This window comes from Osmerus eperlanus, chromosome 26, assembly GCF_963692335.1.
Source record: "Osmerus eperlanus chromosome 26, fOsmEpe2.1, whole genome shotgun sequence".
NCBI lineage: Eukaryota > Metazoa > Chordata > Actinopteri > Osmeriformes > Osmeridae > Osmerus > Osmerus eperlanus.
In genome coordinates, this window is record NC_085043.1 from 6,503,523 (window position 1) to 6,522,868 (window position 19,346).

General features: G+C 51.6%; 1 protein-coding gene across 1 annotated transcript in view; it reads right to left on the bottom strand.

The window, feature by feature from the left end:
* LOC134012747 (cadherin-2-like) overlaps window positions 1-18,153 on the bottom strand; it is a 27,388-nt gene extending 9,235 nt beyond the window's left edge. Inside the window, exons 1-5 of the mRNA XM_062452297.1 lie at window positions 17,957-18,153; window positions 15,642-15,780; window positions 2,828-3,060; window positions 1,241-1,417; window positions 475-630 (exon numbers count right to left, since the gene is read on the bottom strand). Of these exons, the coding sequence (XP_062308281.1) occupies window positions 475-630; window positions 1,241-1,417; window positions 2,828-3,060; window positions 15,642-15,780; window positions 17,957-18,004 (753 nt within the window). The 5' untranslated portion in view covers window positions 18,005-18,153. The remainder of the gene's footprint in view (window positions 1-474; window positions 631-1,240; window positions 1,418-2,827; window positions 3,061-15,641; window positions 15,781-17,956) is intronic.
* Between the last annotated feature and the right edge of the window lie 1,193 nt (window positions 18,154-19,346).

The following is a 19,346-nucleotide window of genomic DNA, read 5'->3' on the forward strand; positions in this document are numbered from 1 at the left end:
GGAGGGTCTATTGTAATTTCAAGGGGCAGCTAAGGACTCTTAAGTGTCCCTCTGCCATCAAAGCAACGAGTACAACAATAAAAACCTTGTCTCTCTATCCGCCCATTAGCCGGGTCCTGCCTCGACTCTGTGCTGCTGCCTCACAGAGTTAGCTGCCTCTCTGTTAACCTGTCTCTGACTGGCGGCACCCCTTCATGAATATGCATCAACCAGCCGGAGAGGCTGACAACTACATCCACCCTCGTGAATATTCATAGCCCGGCCCCGCCCCTCATGCAAATACTCCACGCACCCTCCTCCCCTCCCCCCCCCCCCCCCCCCTGCTGGCAGCCTCCGAGGCGAGAGAGCGTGTTTACCGGAGATCAAAGACGTGGGCCGTACGCGTTCCGGTTGGATGTCGGGCGGCGCGGTCAAGCAGATGTTTTGTGTGCGTGTGCCGGGGCGGGGGGGGGGAGAGGGGGTGGCGCTCCTTACGTGGAAGTTGGAGATGTGCTCGCGGTCGAGCGGCTTGGTGACGGACAGCTGGCCGGAGATGGGGTTGATGATGAAGATGCCGGTGGGCGGCTGGTCGGCGCCGGGCCCCGTGACGCTGTACCGGAGCAGGCGCTCCTTGTCCCGGTCCGATCGGATCTGAACCGGCGGGGGAGGAAGGAAGGAAGGGGATAAAGGTCGGAAGGAGATAAAGACACAGAAAGGGAGCGAGACAGAGAAATGGAAAGAGAGACCGACAGAGAGCAAGACAAGAGAGAGAACGAAAGAGAGGGCGGGTGTGGGGCGGAATGACACGGCCAAATATTTCCACTTTGAACACGGCTCACTGAACACTTCAGAGGGCTTCACAGTAGCTCCACTCAACACCGAGCCCACTGAAACATAGCATGGGTGTAGCAGGTGTAGCACTGACTGTATAAAGCAGTAGTATAAATCACTGTAACCCCTCTCATTAACCCCCTGCCTCTGCCGTATGCATTCAGATTAGTACATGCACCAACAGATGGTGCCTGGATCAAATATTAAATACTTACAAACAGGCACCCATACTGTATACACACGCACACAGAGCCATTGTCCCGGTGCAGAAATACCGTGTTCTGTGTTAACCTACTGACCAAACACCATTAATGTGTTTGTGTTCCTGCTCTGGGTCTAGTCTGTGTGTGTGTGCGTGTGCGTGTGCGCGTGCGTGCGTGTGCGTGTGTGCGCGCGTGCGAGTGTGTGTGAGTGTGTGTGTGTGTCTCACCCTGACTAACTCCTCAGGGAACTGTCCTCGAGAGTTTTCAGGGACGTTTATGGGGGGGATGACCCAGTCTCTCTTCATGCGCCTCAGAGAGCCGTCGCCCCCGACGACCACACTGCGCCATGGAAACACTATCTCCCGCACCTGCGAACTCGGTGCAGCTGCGTCGCTGGAGTTCACCTGCGGTGTGACAAAAGCACAATCACGGGTTAGACACACAAACACACACACTCAGCAAGTGTGAAGGTTTATCCCAGACAGGGGTTCTAGAAACACAATCTTAAGAGGCTCACTGCCAGAGCATATGCCTACGTTTGCAGGTAATCACACACACACACACACACTCTCCCTCTCTCTTCTAACCAACACACACACACACACACACATGCACACGCACACACACACACAGACAGGCCTAGAGGTCTGAGGTTTATTTCCCAGAAGTCTCCAGAGGAGTGTCTCTGATGACTCAGCATATTTACGACCCCGTTCCAACAGCAGGATTAATGCTCTCATTACAGCAGGCCTGATGAAGGGCCCAGACTTGTGTGTGTGTGTGCATGTGTGTAAGAGAGAGAGAGATATACAGTATACATATATTTATATATATATATATATATATACGGTATAGGTCAAAAGTTTGGACACATTTTCCCATAGAGAGAGTGAGATAGAGAGAACAAGAAAGAAAGGAGAATTGTGTATCTCTTGTCCTTTCAAATTGGCCTGATTTCTACCTCTTCTTCTTTGTGCACCTCCATCTATTTCTTTCACCCCCCCCTCAACTCCCTCTTTACTATCCACATCTGTCCCATCTCTGTTTGTTGGTAAATCATCTCAATTTTTGACAAATATGTACCAGTCACAAGGATTTGATTTCCCAGCTTCATTTTCCCCCTCCCTCCCTTCTTGAAAGCGACTGAGCGCTGTGTGTGGAGAAAATCCTGATAGCTGGCACACACGTGCACCGCAAACCTGCCTGGCTTCTGTTTGCAGGTTTCTCGGTTCGTGAGGGTTTTCGACAGCTTCTCCGTACACACACCAACACACACACACACAACTCCCTCCCCTCCCCGCATTCACAAAACTGTCCCGGACTTGCCGGTTTCCGAACCCGGGACTCGGTTCGGCGAGTTGGGAGAAGGCGTGGGGTGTCGGACCTGTCTCTGTACCACCTAGGACCCTACGTGGCGGAGGAGGGGGGGGGGGTTGAGGGTGTGGGGGCTGGGAGAGGTTGGTGGGGTGTGGGTGCCGGGGGGCGGGGCGTCTGCTAAACGCTCTGAGACCCAGATGCTGCAGTCTCCCCGGCAGGGCGGCAGGGCGTGACTCACCGGCTGCTCGGCCTGCTGTGATTTCCCATCAGCCCACACTGAACGCGAGCGGGTGTCGTTTCGAGAGCTGTCGGTCTCAAAAATAACCTTCTAAAATGTCTTATCCGTTTGATACCAAGCCAATGGGTATTGAACAACAAACACATACTATATATATATATACGATATATATATAGTGTTTGAAAATACAATATAGTGTTTGTATATACCTTATATACAAAGTACATAGGAGGTGTAGATTGTGTGTGTGTGTGTGTACCTGTGTGCGTTCCGTCCCGTCTCCGCCTGGTCTGAGGAGGAAGTGGACGCGCATCCTCCACTCCTTGTTGGCCTGGCAGTCGCGAGCGTAGACTAGGAGGTGGGCCCTCTTCCTGGCCGCCAGGCGGAGGGGGCGACGCGTGTACACCACGCCGTCGGCTCCCACCCGGAAATCGGCCGCGTCGCCCACCTCGAACAGCACCTGCCCGCCGCGGCCGCAGTCCACAAAACTCACTGCGGGGAGCGAGAGGGAGAGGGAGAGAGGGGGAGGGAGAGAGGGGGAGGGAGGGGAAAGATAGAGACCGAGGGAGGGAGAGATGGGAGAAAGAGAGAGAGCGAGAAAGAGAAGGAGGGAGGGAGCGAGAGAGATGGGAGAAGGAGGTCAACAAGAGTGTCAGACTGGAAAGGGAAACGGCAAAATCGTTTTCTCCACAGACCATTTCACAAAAGAGAATTTGCACAATAGCGATTTGCTTTCCGAAATGAGACCGAGCTAGATTCCTGTGCGTACGCATGCATCTGTCCACGTGTGCGCGGGTGTGTCTGTGTTTCTGTGTGTGCACGTTGGAGTGTGTATTTGCGGATCAAAGTATCCGCATGCTCGTAGAAGCTGAACCGCCAACAGACCTTTAAAAAAATCCCATAATGATCCCACAGCAAATTAAAGCATCTTGCCCATTAGAAGACCATTAGAAGTGAGATCAATGCCTCTCCATCTCTCACTGGGGAGAGTGTGTGTCTCTGTGGGTGTGTGGGTGGTTCCATTGTAGCTTTGCCCCCCACACCCCCACCCATCGCTAAACTGGCGACTGGGCTTCCTAATAATCGGCTAACGACATCCAATTAAACGCTGCACTCAGAGCACTGCATTTCCCCACGATGCATCTCTCTAGCGTTGGCCCTAAGCGGAGACGCGCGGATATCAGACACAGCATCCCCACCGCTTCTCAGGTCGGGTTCCCCCCCCCAAAAAAACATGGTTTTGTCAATCCAACAAGGTGGATGCGTGCTCGCGCAGACAGAGGTGTCTGAGCTTGATCCTGGTTAGACACGGCTGTGCTGTCTTCTTTGAAGACACTCACCGCCCGGGCACAAACAGGCTGTCGGCGGGAGAGCGTCAGCGCAAACAGACAAACATTACGACATCACTCCCAACTCGGTGAACACAGCCTTGTTCATTCGACTTGAGCTGGGGGCGCGAGAGCGAGAGAGAGAAAGAGAGAGAGACGGGGAACAGGGATGCGTTGGTGAAGTCTGTGGGAAGAATTGCCCTGATTCATCGAACGTGTTGGGGTAGAAATGGGGTCTCTCAAAACGTTTCACACCGTGCGTCTAGGCCCAGTCATGTAGGTGTTGCCTTTTGCCTACACAAAGGAGTGTGAGGAACGTAACAACAAGAAAAAAACGACTTTCTCTTTCAAACCCTCGCCCGGGCATTAGCGTGACCTAAAAATGACACATCGCATATCAGAGCTGTCCCTCTACACACACCCATGGCTATGACCACGGGAATGGTGCACAAACACACACACACACACTAGCGCACATGCCCGCACACACATACACGCCGAAACACACCCATGCACGCACGCATGCACACACGCCCAAGCTCTGACTCAAACACACGCGCGCGCACACACACACACATCCAAGCACCAACACACCATCTCTGTGTGTCTCTCGGCCGGCCTGTCTCTTAGTGCTGTGTAAATGCTCATAAAACATACATGCTGGATGTGCTGAAAGGTACATGGCTCCGAAGCAAAGCGCTGCCATCTTACACTCGCTTCTCCTCCAATATTCATCCGCCCAGTGTAGGGGAACTGGGGCAGAACTGTGCAGGGAGGACGTGGTGACAGGAACCATAAACAACAGCCTCATACCCCAAGTCAATATTCCACAATGATCGAATCAATACAACACCTCAGAGCCTGGAACTAATAGCCATTACCCCAGAACCCCACCCCCCCTGAGATGTACACTCGGGGGGGGGTGGGGGGTGGGGGGGCTGACACACACGTCTTTATTTTGACCCCCCTTTGGTCGGTGCCGGTCTTTTCAAGTCTCTGTGTTTGTGGCGGGCTCTCCCCTCCCTCCCTCCCTCCCTCCCTCCCTCCCTCCCTCCCTCCCTCCCTCCCTCCCTCCCTCCCTCACCAGGCTGAGATCAGTGGGTGTCTGGCTGAGTTATCCCTGCTGGCGTTGGCTCCGTTTCTCCTTCATTTGCTGCCTTTCTGCCTGTGAGTGATATCCCTTCATCTCAATCCACCCGTCTCCACCCCACCCCCCCCCCCCCCCCCCTTACGCGAAACACAGAGAGAGAGAGAGAGAGAGAGTCCGTTCTCCAGTTTGCTGGATTACATTATCATTGGATCAGGAGCAAGGGGCCCTGCCGCAGAGATAGCCGGGAAAAGCGAAGAGCTTAGCCACAGAAACAGCAGAGCGCTAAGCACTTACGCGCAGGAAAAAAGCGGTGCGCTAAGCAGCTACACGAGCTCATGTCGATCCATGAATATATATGATAGCTTGTAGGTTAGGGGTAAGAAAAAGAGTCGGTTTACACACAGATATTGTGAGCCGTGGACCACAGGTCCGTTTTTCCAGAGGAGGGTCAGGAGGCTTGTGTGACAAATACAGCGCACTTGAACATAGACCGACAGTCGGTGCGAGTCGGCACAGCGAGGATGTAGCTACCAGACCGTGCTTTTAGCATCTTTGTGTTCAACAGCCCCGAGCTTTCATGTGGAACAGCGAAGCAGATCTGTCACCTCAAAGAACCCAGACGCAGATAGTGCACTTATGTGCGTTGTTTTCTTGTTGTTTTTTTTCTTCTTTTCACAAACGAACATTTTAGCACCACTGCTCAGTCGCATCCATTAAAGGCGACTAGTGCCGCTCCAGTTTGCACGACGCTGTTGGATTTAACATAGGCTATACGCATCCAGGGATGTTTCACGTGTCACGGATTGAATGCACTGTGGTGCACCTGGCGGTGTGGAGGGGGGAGGGGTGTGGATAAGCATGGTGTGTGTGTGGCGGGGGGGGGGGGGGGGAATCAATTTCAACTTTAGCGTGACAATACACTTAAAACTAATTAAAATGATGACCTCACCAAGGTGTTGGGAGAGGAAGAACAGACACTCATGCAGACAGAAGCATTCGAGCGAGAGAGAAAGAAAGAAAGAGAGAGATGGATAGAAAGAGAGAAAGAGAGATAGATAGATAGAAAGAGAGAGAGAAAAAGAGAGAGAGAGAGAGAGAGAGAGAGAGAGAGACAGACAGAGAGAGAAAGAGAGATAGAAAGAGAGAATAAACTTGAGAATCCAGTGGGTGGAGGGTGCAAAATGCACAAATACACACACACACACACACATATATTGCAATTTGAACAGCAGGTGAAGTCTTAGTGAAGATTAGACTGGGGCTTACAATCTACTAGAAAGACAGAAACAGAGAGAGAAAAAGAAACAGAGAGACAGATGGAGAGAGACAGAAAGAAAGAAAGAGAGAGAGATCCGGTCTACTTTTCCCAATGTGTGTCCAACTGTTTGCGTGTAATCCTGTGCATGTTTGTATAAAGGTTAATGTTATGCTAATTGTTGTTGCTTTCAAAGTTTACAGGGGGGCTGTAATAGGCATTGCACAGCAACATATTCCCATTGTGACTCTGGGCAGCGCAGCAGAATAATCCCTCTATTAGGAAACTAGACAGCACAAACCTTTCACGCATACACACACACACACACACACGTGCATTTCATCAAGATCCAAAACCTCTTCAACCGACAACATTTCATACATAAGGAGCCACACCGCATCCAGCGCTCGTTCCACGTCGAGAACGAACTTCCTCTGTCCTACTGTGCAGCCTGGGGATTGAGGAGAGGAGCAAGGAGTCCTGCAGTCGACTTCCAGATCTCCAGGGTGGCCACACACACACCACTAACCATGTCCTCTCAACTGCTCCCTCGCGCACACCACACACCACACACCACACACACACATGGTTGGCCTCACTCACACTCCCAGGGTTGGCTCAATCTCCTTCCCCACTTTGCCTGTGCGAGGACTCGGTGTTCGTTTGAGCACTCCTTCCTGCTCTCGTTAAAACAATTACACTCGGCCGGAGGAAGAAAAAAAACCACTCACCCACTCGAGCCGTAGCGAGCTGGTTGCTTAGCAGTGCTTTGGTCACCATTGACAACCCCTTTCTTCCCCCCTCCAAGCACCTGAGAACGCAGTGCCTTCTGCTGGCTCCAGGGGTGGGTGTTTTCCGTCTGAGGTGAGGGGGGGTTGGCAGGGGGGGGGGGTCAGCCTTTCAGGAGGAGGTTTGTTATCTCCATCAATCACCACCCGCTCCCCCGGACACTGAATAACCATGGAAGCCGTGTCAAATCAATCGGCCACGCCCTGAAAAGCCAATATGGTGGCGATAAAGCAACCCCCCCCCCTCCCCCCCCGGGGCCATTCCCCGACCGTGCGCGTGCACACACACACACAATGGCTGAGGCAGGGGTGTGATGCACTGTAGTGGCTGGCCTGGACAGATGGGTCAGCTGTTTGGGACAGGGAAGAGTCTTGTCAGCCACGGTACACCTGAATGGCAGAGCGCCTGAGAGCCATTACCATGTGAAGAGACTGCCTTGCCAACACATGAATGCCACCTCTCACGTGAACGGGGAAATAAATCAATGAGGACCTGTACCAACCCTTGTCAGGCCCATTAGCACTGCCTGCCTGTACACACACATCCACGAACACACACACACACACACTCGGCCTCGGAGTGTCTAAACGGACAACACACACATTGTGGATTATGTCGGGGGTTTTAGAGAGAGAGACGCAGACTGCACAGCTAGATCAGCCATGTTTGGACTGATCCAGTAATATATCCAGAGATAATGGTTGTTTTTTTGGAACACAGATAAGATGGCGTGCTTTGGCAACGAGTCGTCATCCCTGGCCGAGGTAGAGAAAGGCATTAGAACGCAGAGTGGAGAAAAATGGGCCGTTCCCAATGGCAATTTTCCCCTCCATTTTGTACGTGCACAAAGCAAATCATCATTTGTGCAAACGTATACATTCTCGATGTGCCTCTGTCGAAGATATCAAGTCCTATCATCGCACACAGTCCTGTCCGGGGCCTTCCCCGCCTGTTAGAAAGCCCTCAGGGGCTGACAGGTTGAGAGCTAGAGCAGACTAGGTCTGGACATGCACCCCAGACTCACACAAACACATTAGGGAAATCTTTGACTCGGCCTCAAGGAAAAAGGAAAATGATGCGCTCAGCTCCGAAAATGTACCAGTCAGTGAAGGCACTGAACCTGCGACCACTGCCAATTATCACCTCCATCTTTTCTATCCCTCTTGCTTCACACACGCACGCGCACGCACGCACGCACACACACACACACACACACACACACACACACACACACACACACACACACACACACACACACACACACACACACACACACCCAGCACAAGCAGAAACGGTTCGTTCGCTTTCTGGGCTGCCACTTGGGGGCTTCCCGCAGACAGGACTGCTGTGGTGCTAATGAACTCATTTTTCCCGTGTTAATGAAGCCATTCACAGGTCCTTTCTTCCTGATCACAACTGCTGTTCCATCCCATTAGCAAGCCCGGGCACCGCACAGCTATCCACCACTGACCTGAGCACACCCCCTCACCGAGTAGACTCACAGTCCTCCATTACAACCAATTCCCCCCTCATCTGACTTCTAACAAAAACAAAAAAAACAGTAAGAGGAGAATCCTCGCCACGTCAACCGTGCAGAAAAATACTGAGGAGAGGAGCGATGAAGGGGGTTTGAAACGAAAGCCTATCAAGACCATTTCACTCGCCATCTTGTATTCTAGCCTCAACAAATAGGGGGGTGTCGTTTCATGTGCATCGTAGGTGGCACTAATGAGAAGTTGGAGCCAGATTCCATGCAGCTATCAAAGCGTCTCTGATAAAGACCCAGTGGCTTCCTGTCGCTGAAGATAGCCCTGAGATTGAAGACGCGGCGACTGGGCTGTTAAGCCAGCCGACGGCGTAAAGAAACCAATCTTAATGAAGGAGCCCGTGTGATTTACGGCGGCATTTTCACAAGCTAAGTTTTAAGGTTAACGCGAGGGTGTTTTATGGGTTACAGTTAGACCAATGTCGTGGTTGTATTTTTTTTACTGCATTATGAGGAGGGGTTAGGCTACTGTAGGGTATGTGATGCTGAGTGGATTGGGGGGGGGGGGGGGTTGTTGTCGTCTGACAGTCCAGCTGTCAGGTTTCGGGGGTGGGGGGGGGGTGGCACAGAGGGGCACAGACCAAACACACACACAGCAAGACATCCACCCGTCACACTAATCCCGGTAGGACAGCTGACACACCACACTGCCGCATGACGTGACACTGATACAGTCTTAAGCACACACATGCATAGAAATATATATATAACACATGCACACACACACACACACCTAACACACACAGACCTGCCGCCGTCATGTATCCCAGATGGTTAGCGGGCGGTATGACATCCACACACAGGCGAGGCCGTTCGTCACATGGGTCGGATTACAAGAGACACGGACACTGACTGCTGACAACGACTCGGCCAAAAATGTGGACACACTTTTTGTAAAAACAACCTCCCTAACTCCCCCTCCCCTGCGACAACACCCAGAAGGAAGACATGAGGCCCGGCCTGGCTCGAAAACTCCCACACAGCTATATCACTCACAAGTTTTTTTTTGTACTCTCACACACAGTGTCCCAGAAGCCAGGAGCAACATGATGACAATAACAAAGATCGACCACTAACGGTCACTGGCTACTGGTGGGAGGGAGGGAGGGAGGGAGGGAGGGAAGGAAGGAAGGCAGGAGGGAGGGAGGGAAGGCAGGAGGGAGGGAGGGAGGAAAGGGGGCAGTTGTTAGAGAGTGAGGCGTAGAATGTCATTATGGGATGTCTGTGTATACCCCGGTCCCCATGCCAAACAAACACGCACAGACGCCGCGCACAGTGCAGGTCACTGGCCCTGGTATGGGTGTGTGTGAGTGTGTATGGGTGTTTGTGTATGGTTGTGTGTGTGTGTGTGTGTGTTAGTGCCTGAAGAGTCTGTCGCCTCAGATTAAAAAGAGGAACTAGTGAAGTATGTAGTGCTTTGACCTCCCGTGCTCTCTCCCGTCGCGTGCTCACTGGTGTGTGTCGGCGTGCCACTGCGCACGCCGTAGCCTGCGAGCCTCCCTGTGCATGTGCACGCGAGCGCAGCGCTTGCTTGCTTTGGGGGAATATCGTTCGCGCGGGCGCGCGTGGCAGTGCGGCTGGCGCGGTTTCCGACAGCGCGCGCACTCGTACGGGGTCTGCGGGCGGTCGCTCGTCTCCGAGCGCGCCGGGCCACTCGGAGAGAGTGTGTGTGTGTGTGTGGAGGAGGGGGGACTTGATGAGGTCCGGAGCGCGCGTCCGAGGGGAGGACGAAGCCGACGGACGTCTAATAGGCCGTGACAGGGCTTAAACGCCACTGACATGCCTAACTGATTACATTTCCCCTCCATTAAGTAAAGACACAGCCGTCTCCCAGACTCCTCCGCGACAGCGAGCCTCGCTCCCACGCCGCGCAGTCGGCAAATCCCATTAGCGCTCGCCGGGCCCCCTCGCCTCACTGGTGCTCGTCCGGCTCCCCGGCCCTTCTCGGCCGCCGGTCGGGGACGGGATGTGTCCCATCGGTCCCTCTGAAAGGCGTTTCCACCACGGCGTCTCGAAAAAACACTCCGGCCCGCCCATGTCTGCTGGAACTGTGAGCGGCCGACCGAAAGGGGAGGGATGAGGCCATCTTTTATTTGGTCTTTTTTCTCTTTTCCTCCCGCCCTCTCTTTCACACTCCTCTCTCTCTCTCTCTCTCTGTCTCTCTCTCTGTCTCTCTCTCTGTCTCTCTCTCTGTCTCTCTCTCTCTCTCTCTCTCTCTCTCTCCTCCCCAGCCCTCGTCACGGCCACGCCAGCCACCACGGAAAGTCCGTCGGGAGTTGAAACGAGGGATGGAAGGAGAGCCTGAGAGTTCACGTGGACCTTGGGAGGCACCTGGACGGCAGCTCCCCAAACAGCGGCGGCCCGCATCCTCGAGCAGGGAGTCAGGCGGCGGGCAGGGGCTTTAAAAACACTGATATCCTCTGACGTTAATCACACGTACACTCACACACACACACACACACACACACAGGAACGCAACCCGCACGCGCACTAGGTGGCAGATGTGAAATTCGACATCCACCCCTCTCTCTCTCTGCCCGGGCCGGGGAGGAGGGGGAGGGTGGAGACACGGGGATGATGAAAAAAAAAAAGAAGGAATTTGGACAACATGAACTGGAAATGCAAGTGGGGTTTGGGGTGTGTGTGTGTGTGTACCCCCCCCCCCCCCCCCACACAAACACACTCCTGACCCTCACTCCCCTGCTGTCTGGCATTCCTAAAATAGCAGGAGAGGAGTGAATGGCACAGCCTGGTGTATTTCAGTTGGACACACAGGCGTATAATCAAAGCCAGACCCAGTCAGAAGACTAAAACCCTCCTACACCCCCCCCCCCCCCCCACACACACACACACACAGAGAATCACACAATCTCAAGCAGCACGGCCTCTCTCTCTGCCTGATTGTGAGGGAAAGCTTCGTCTGAACCCTGAACCGTGTCTGTCTCCAGCCTGTGGTCATTCTGCGGTCGTTAACCGTCTAAGGCTCTCCCCTCGCTCGCTCCCCCCTGACCGTGGAGAGCCCGGGTTGACCTCCCTGTCACTCCACTGTGGTTTGACCGCAAACCAACCGCTGTCGTTACACCCCCCCCCCCCCCGGAAACAGCAACAGCCCCAGGGTGAAAACAGAAAGTTCTCGAAGGAAAAACATAGGAGGAGGGAGGGAGAGAGAGAGAGAGAGAGAGAGGGATGGTGAGGTAAGAGAGGAGAGAGGACTTGTGTTTTTAGGAAACAGGGGCTTACTAATTCTCCTCGAGGAGTGATCGTATCTGACAGGAGCACAGGATCCACCGCCCACTCCCCCTCACCACTGCCCTCCCCTCCCTCAAACTCCCCAGACCTGTGTTCTACACCCAGACGGACGCGCGACCTTGTGTCGCACACTCCCTGGGAAGCGCACACCGGAGGTGGGGGGTAGAGAGACAGAGAGAGAAAAACGGAGGGAGAGAAAGGGAGAGAGAGAATATGAGATAAGAGACCTCTCATTCTCTTGTCTCCGAATATGCTGAACCGACGGTGAAGTGTGTGTGAGTCAGGGTAAAATGGGACAATCCCCAATCCACCCCAAAACAAAAAAAGAAATTCAACAAAGACAGAAAAGGCAGAAAGAAGGAATAGCGAGAGAGGGGGGGTTTTTGTTGGAGAGGACAGAGTTGAATCCAGTCAGTCCTGCCTCTTCTTCCTCAAACCGTCAGCCGAGTGGGGAATTCTGGGGCGTGGGCGGAGTGAATGAAGCTGCTGTTGCACAACTTGCTGACCACAGGCTACAGAGAAAACATTCTCTCTCTTCCAGAGGTCAAGCCAGGCCGGCGATGAGAAGCTCACGTCTCTTCCAGCTCACCTCCCACAAACCACTGTCAGCAGGACGGTCAGGTGGAACGCTGACCTCTGACTGACACACACACACATACAGAGCTGCAGAACCACACACACACACACACACACGCGCGGAGAAACTGTACACACAGCTGCTGCATGCACACACACACACACACAACTCCCCACCACCATTGAATCAGAAGAAAACATTCACATGTTCCACAACATGGTTCTAAATGTAGCCCCAAAAGCCCCCAAAACGTATATTTCTGAAGCAGAGCAACACTCATCTTCATCCGCAACCCATTCGACTTCCTCCTTCCAACCAACCCAAACCGCACTGAGCTGGCCTGTCTGCTGCCGGTGAGTCAACCAGACAGTCAATCCTCCAATCCCGAGCTCCGGAACCGGAACAGACAGCTCAATCAACTGCTTCAGGCCGGGGCTGGGAAGGTGAGGCCAGACTGCAGTGGCAGAGGTAGTAGAAGTCAGTAAACATCAGCAGAACGGCGAGGGACACAGGATCGTTAATGGGAAGCGAGCCAGAGAAGAGCTGAGGATGGAGGGTGGCTTCATATCGCAGCTCTCTGCTTTGTTCAGCACATTGCTTTTCCATAGAACGCACAAATACATCGTACATACATCCCTCATATCTCCATAAAAGGACATTTCACCATGTTAGGATGTGGCCTGTATGTGGAACGTCCACCATCCTTTAACCCTTTACATGATCACACACGCACACACCATTCTTGTCTTTCTTCTCTTCATCTCACAGCCTCCCCTCCTCCTCACCCATCTCTCCACCCCTAACCCCATTTTCTTCATACCCGCCCCATATCATTTGAATTATGGGCTCTCCCCTTCATCCCTTCATATATAATTAACTCCCATCCTCCTGTTACAATTAAATAATTAACTACGCCTGGAGTGGTCTGCACCCCAGGGCAGACAGTCTGTCCACGTGTCTGTCCCAGTGTATTTATGACTATTGGCCTGTCCATCTGTCGACGCGTCGATGGCTTCACTGTCACGAACCCCACTTTGTTTTTTCTCATCGGTTACTGTAACACACAGCGCTATTTCCCTTCGCAGTTGTATAATTATACACACACACACACAGGAAAACATGGTCGCCTGTTCTTCCCCCCCCCCCGTTTGTGTCAGTCCGTCTAGTCCTGCGAGTGTTGTCCTGTTCTGGTTCACTGAATGCCTTCACAGCTGACGAACCACACACGTGCACACACACACACACACATGCACACACGCACACATTCACGGACACACACGACCTCAGGACTGAATTGTTTCAGGCTTTTTCCTTAACAGAAACCGACACAGAGTACACCCCTAGTCTCGATGGAGTGTCAGCACTATTTCAGGGACTTTTCGTTGCAAAATAACTCTAGGCGGAAGGACCTGACACAGGACATGATTTACGCAAAATCACAGAGCTATGACTTTCATGGTCATTAAAGTTAGATGGCCGATTAAAAATTGCAGTGTTTGCAGCTATCGCAGCAAACTGTTCAGTCAACAACGACATCCACGGAAAAACATCACTTGGAAGACAACGTGAGGTCGTCCGGTCATTCACCCCAGGAAACACACGAATCATAAACAACAACAAAAACACCATATTCACCCTGGAGGCACTGACTGACATCTGGCGCCTCCTTAGAGATTGAAACCAGAGGCCAGAAACACGTTTTCATCCACCACAAGAACTGACCCGGGCATGAAACCGCAGTCTTAATTAAACCTAATACTTGACAGAAGTAATTAGCCGCCCCAGTGTCTTTGAGTGTGTGAGCAAGGGTGTGCAGATAAGGCCAGACTTAACACCGATGGATAATCCGCTATCACAACTCACCCAGGAAGTGAATCACTGGGACTGTCAGGAGGTCAGAGACAAAGGTGACTTCCTGGCTCTCTCTCACACACACACAATCACTCTCTCTCTCTCTCTCTCTCTCTCTCTCTCTCTCTCTCTCTCACACACACACACACACAATCGCGCATCCACACACACTATTTCAAATAAATCCTCTCAGACCATGAAATATCCCAAAGCACCCCCCCCCCCACACCCCCACCTAATTGAGATATTCTATTCCAACGAGGGTTTATCTCGAGTAAATGAGAGGGGTATGCTCTCTTCATCTGTGCTTGTTAGAAAGAAAGAGAGAGAGAAAGAGAGAAAGATAAAGAGAGAGATAAAGAGAGAGAAATGGAAAGAAATAGAGAGAAAGAGAGAGAGAGAAAGAGAGAAATAGAGAGAGAGAGAGAAATACAGAGATAAATAGAGAGAAATAGAAAGAGAGAAATAGAGAGAAATCGAGAGAGAGAGAAATAGAGAGAGAGAGAGAGAAATAGAGAGAGAAATAGAGAGAAAAAGGGAGAGAGAGAATGAGAGTGAGAGCAGCAGGAGAGCGTCAGCGTTCAGCAGGCCGTCGACAGGGGCAGAGCTTCGGCTGGAGGTGATGACAACCACGGAGCTGACGGTCAGAGGAAGCTGCCAGTCAGTCCTGAACCTGCCTGGCCACCCCAGCAGCCAAGACCAAGAGCAGACATCTGCTCGCGCTGCGTCTGGCGTCATCAACAGCACACAGTCCAGCCTTTCCTCTCTGTGTTCACATCAAACGCATGTGCATGCACCGCACACACACACACACACACGCACAAAGACTCCCTGCCCTCTACAGCTTACAAATCAGGGCACAGCTACAGCCGGCTGTATTGATGATATTGATCTTTTGGTGTTTCATCAGCATGTGTGTGTGTCTGTGTTGGCGTGAGGAAACACCCACTGAAGGGGATTTCACCGGCGCCCCCCCCCCCCCCCCCCCCCCACAGAGACAGAGACTTCCTCTGTGTGGTTGCAACCCCCAGCCCGCTGATTGTAGCCCTCGGCCAAACCCCCCTGGTCCCCATCCTCCAGACATCATTACGCATCAGTCGAACGTTCCTCCCTCCTTGAACACCCCCCCCCCCCCACCCCTCAGCGGCTTTCAACCCTCCCCAGGCACCCACACAGCACGGTGGGCGTGTCCGCTTGTGTTCGCTCTTTGAATGAAAATATGTCTGTGTTGAATGTTTGTTTTTTGTTTGTTTCGTTATGGGTTTGTGTCTTTTTGTGCGTGTGCTAGCTAGTGTTTGAGTTAGTGTGTGCTTGTGTCACTGCGTGTGGGTGTGTGTGTGTGCACGGATGCATGCGTGTGATTGGCCGTGGGACGACGTGGGACTGACCATTGATGAGTGGCTGTCCGTCTCCGAGCTCCTCGTCCACGGCAACGCTGTACTCCTCCTCCGAGAAGCCCCGCGTGCATGGCAACGACCCCGGCCTGCCTGGCAACGACCCCACAGCTCCACTAGCTTGCAAAGTGACCTGAAGAGCAGGGGAGAAATATTAGCTGAAGATAGGAGTTTCGAAAAAGATCATTACATCTGCCTTAATAGCAATTCAAAGCAGCGCAGCATCCATTAATGCCATAATACACACTCGACAAGCTGGCCTGTCATCGTTCGTGCACTTACAAACGCAATAAATAAACCTATAATACAAATAACTGGGTCGATTAAGAGCGGTAGTTATTAGTGTCTAGACACCCTCCCGCCCCATGTCACCCCCCTCCTCGTCCCCCTTTCACCCCCCCACCCCCACCCCTCGCCCGCAAAGCAGCACAATGGCATCTGTTGTTGTTAGCAGGCCAGTGATTAGAGTAATGAGGCCAAGGGTTAGCATGATTAGCCTGCACCTCCCACCAGACCCCCCTTCGCCACTCCAGAAAACATTTTCCGACCCACAGGTAATCATTGTTCCAAAACTTCCAGATTTGTGAAAGCAGGCGCCATATGGCATCTCTGGTTTCAACCATCCACCTTTTTTTTTTTTTTTTTAAGGATTATGATTTTAAAGGCTGAAGTACAACAGAATTTACATTTATTTTATGTTTTTTTTTCTATTGTAAAGGTTGAAATTAAGGCATTGTATATTATGTGAATTTCTAGTGGTTTTACTGGAACGAACCCCAGTAACCTAACAGTAACCTATTCACTGGGCTTGGTCACTGCTGACACAACCTGAGGGCCTGTGGTCTAATATCACAACCCAACAATGCTCATTAAAGACTGTCTCTGTGTGTTAACTGTAATGAGATTATCTTCAGGTACTACCATGATGTCACTTCATTCCTTCATTAATCTATGACCCAGCCAAAAGATACAGACCTATTCACTCTGCTAATCTCTGCCCTATCACTCTCATCATAGAAATCAGATGCAGTTCATCATAATCTTATCATATCTTGGGCATGCCTTTCTCCTGTAATATGGGTCTATAACTCTCTGCTCCTCTTTGTTCATCGTGGTTACGTGTCGGTCTACTTGGAGGATATGCGAATGCTGCAACGTTATAGACCGAAAGGCGATGTTCAGTATGAAAGTGGGGACTTTTGAGACCCATATTGCTTCTGGTCTCCGAGCATTTCGGCACTGACATCATCGAGCCGAAAAGATATGAACCGTTCTGTAAAAAGCATGCAAAATCCCGTCAAATGAATGTTCTCACTTCTCAACGGGTTATTATCACAAACCAGCAGGCGAACAGCACACAGCCTACTGCTCTGATGATTTGTTTGAGTGTCAGATCAAAAGTAGACCACATCATGGCTTTGGGCACGGGGCCGACCCGAGCCACTGTAACTCGGGTCACCTACAGTGCAAAACAGACAGGGCTATGTAAAATTAGGCTATGGTACAGCCGATGGACCAAAAAAGAAATCTGCTCTCTTTCTGTGTCTGTGTATGTTCGCGTGCGTGAAACTAGAGAAATTGTGCGTGCACCTGCTTGAGGGTGTCTACAGTGTGTCCTCCTGTGTGTTGTTGGGGCATTAAAGACAATTTCCTTTGAGCTGATTCTACACAACGGAAATAGACGATTTTCCTCCAGCTACTTCAATATCCGTGGATTGTCGGAGAAGCCGATTGTCTGCATCTCTGAATACACATCCGATTCACTGCACAATCGCAACTTCATTTGCAAGGTATAGCCGACACAGTTGTAGCCCTATACTCACTCACGTTGGCTATGATGTTTTCAAAATGCCACTGGGTCCCATAGTGTAGGTTTTTTCCAAAACACACTAGTAGCCTGAGAACATGCGACACAAAGAATAAGCCGTACACAATATCTGGATAAATAAACAAAATCATACATTCCTAGGAGTCACAAAAAATACGTCGATATTTCACAGTATAGCTACACTACAGTGGACAACGGAACCAGTTTATTACCTTGGGAGTGCGTGCTCGCCATGAAGGCTATTCATTTGTTTTAATTGTGTTTAACACGCCAATTCAGCACAGTAGAAGTCTAGCCTATCAATGCCTACACAAATACAACAAATATATGCATATAAATATAGTTTAAATCAGTGGCCTATTAACACTGGAGTTCAACATCGTCACGAGCCAAGAAGGCTATAAGATACCTCATAGACCCCTGTCCCAGCGCAAACCCCACCGCCCGCTTCAACCCGGCGGTCCGCGGACAATATTCTTACCTGCGAGGCTGCCAACAGAATCAGCAGAGTAAACCCAGCGAGGTTCATTGTTAATCCTTCCTTGGAAATCTTTGCAAACAAAATTACAAACCAACGCTTTCTATTCCCGCGAGTTAACGGGCGGCAGCGGCATATGGCAGCCTCCACTCTTTTCTCCGTTCCCACTCCGTATCGCCGCTGACTGAGTGAGTAAAGAGCGCTGTGTCTGGTACTGAAGCTGCTGAATGACGGACCAGCCCAGTGCATGGATGCCGTGTCTCCCTCTTGTGGACAGTATCAGTAAATCGTTTCATACTCGTCGTCTCATGTCTCCTCTCGGCGGATATTGACAAACTCTGACCATGTTACAACAAAACACATCAGTTCTTCCGTTCAGTGATTACTGCCATACATCTTTGTTCCTAGTGTAGACTATCGGCTTTATGAGGAAAGAACTGTATTTATCAGTGCAACTTCAACGGCATCGATCATTGTATGTTTTTTTTATCCCAAGTAATAAATAGGAAAGAAAGACAGAAAGAAAAGGGATTGTCTGTTAGATGTCAACACACCGCAAAACTGAGCACGCAGAGTGCAATGGCTCTCTGGTGACCAGGAAGGGAGAGAGAGACTTACTGGAGGCTCTCGAGCGCACTAGGCTAATCCACGAGGCTGGGAGATGCGCGAGGAGGAGCAGAACAGATGTCGGAAACACTCCACCCAAGCTGACGTTCGTCCTTGCCTCGTGCCCCATCTGTCCGTGATTAACGGCCCTTAATGACGGGCGAGGGGGCGCCAGCCACGAAGAAGCAGAGCTGGGGCCACTATAGCCTGGCTGGATTGGTGCCTTAATGCTACCAGGAAGGAAGCATGTGTCCATATGGCAGTAACTTGAGTTCAACTTGGACATAAGACCTTAGGTAGGCTAACACACACACACACACACACACACACACACACACACACACACACACACACACACACACACACACACACACACACACACACACACACAACACACTGCAAAGTTACTGGCAGATGTTTGCAATAGGGCCCTTTGTATGCACTTGGACTGTAAGTAGCTTTCCATGCAGGTGTGCAAAATGATGCCAATTTTGTGTGTACGGTACGTGTGTGTGTGTGTGTGAGAGAGAGAGAGAGAGAGAGAGAGAGAGAGAGAGTGAGCATTCTGTAGGTCAACCAGGAGCACACGTTGTTTTTGAACCTGGTGGTCCCAGCGAAGCGGAAAGCTTTCAGCATCTCCACTAAGTGGGGTCACAGCCCAACACAGATCCTCACACTCTTCCAGAATACCTCGCCGTGTCCTCGCTCCCTCCCTTCCATCCTCTCCCTGTCTTCTGTGTCTCCCTCTACCTGCCGCCCACTTTCCCTCCCAGTCCCTCCCTCCCTC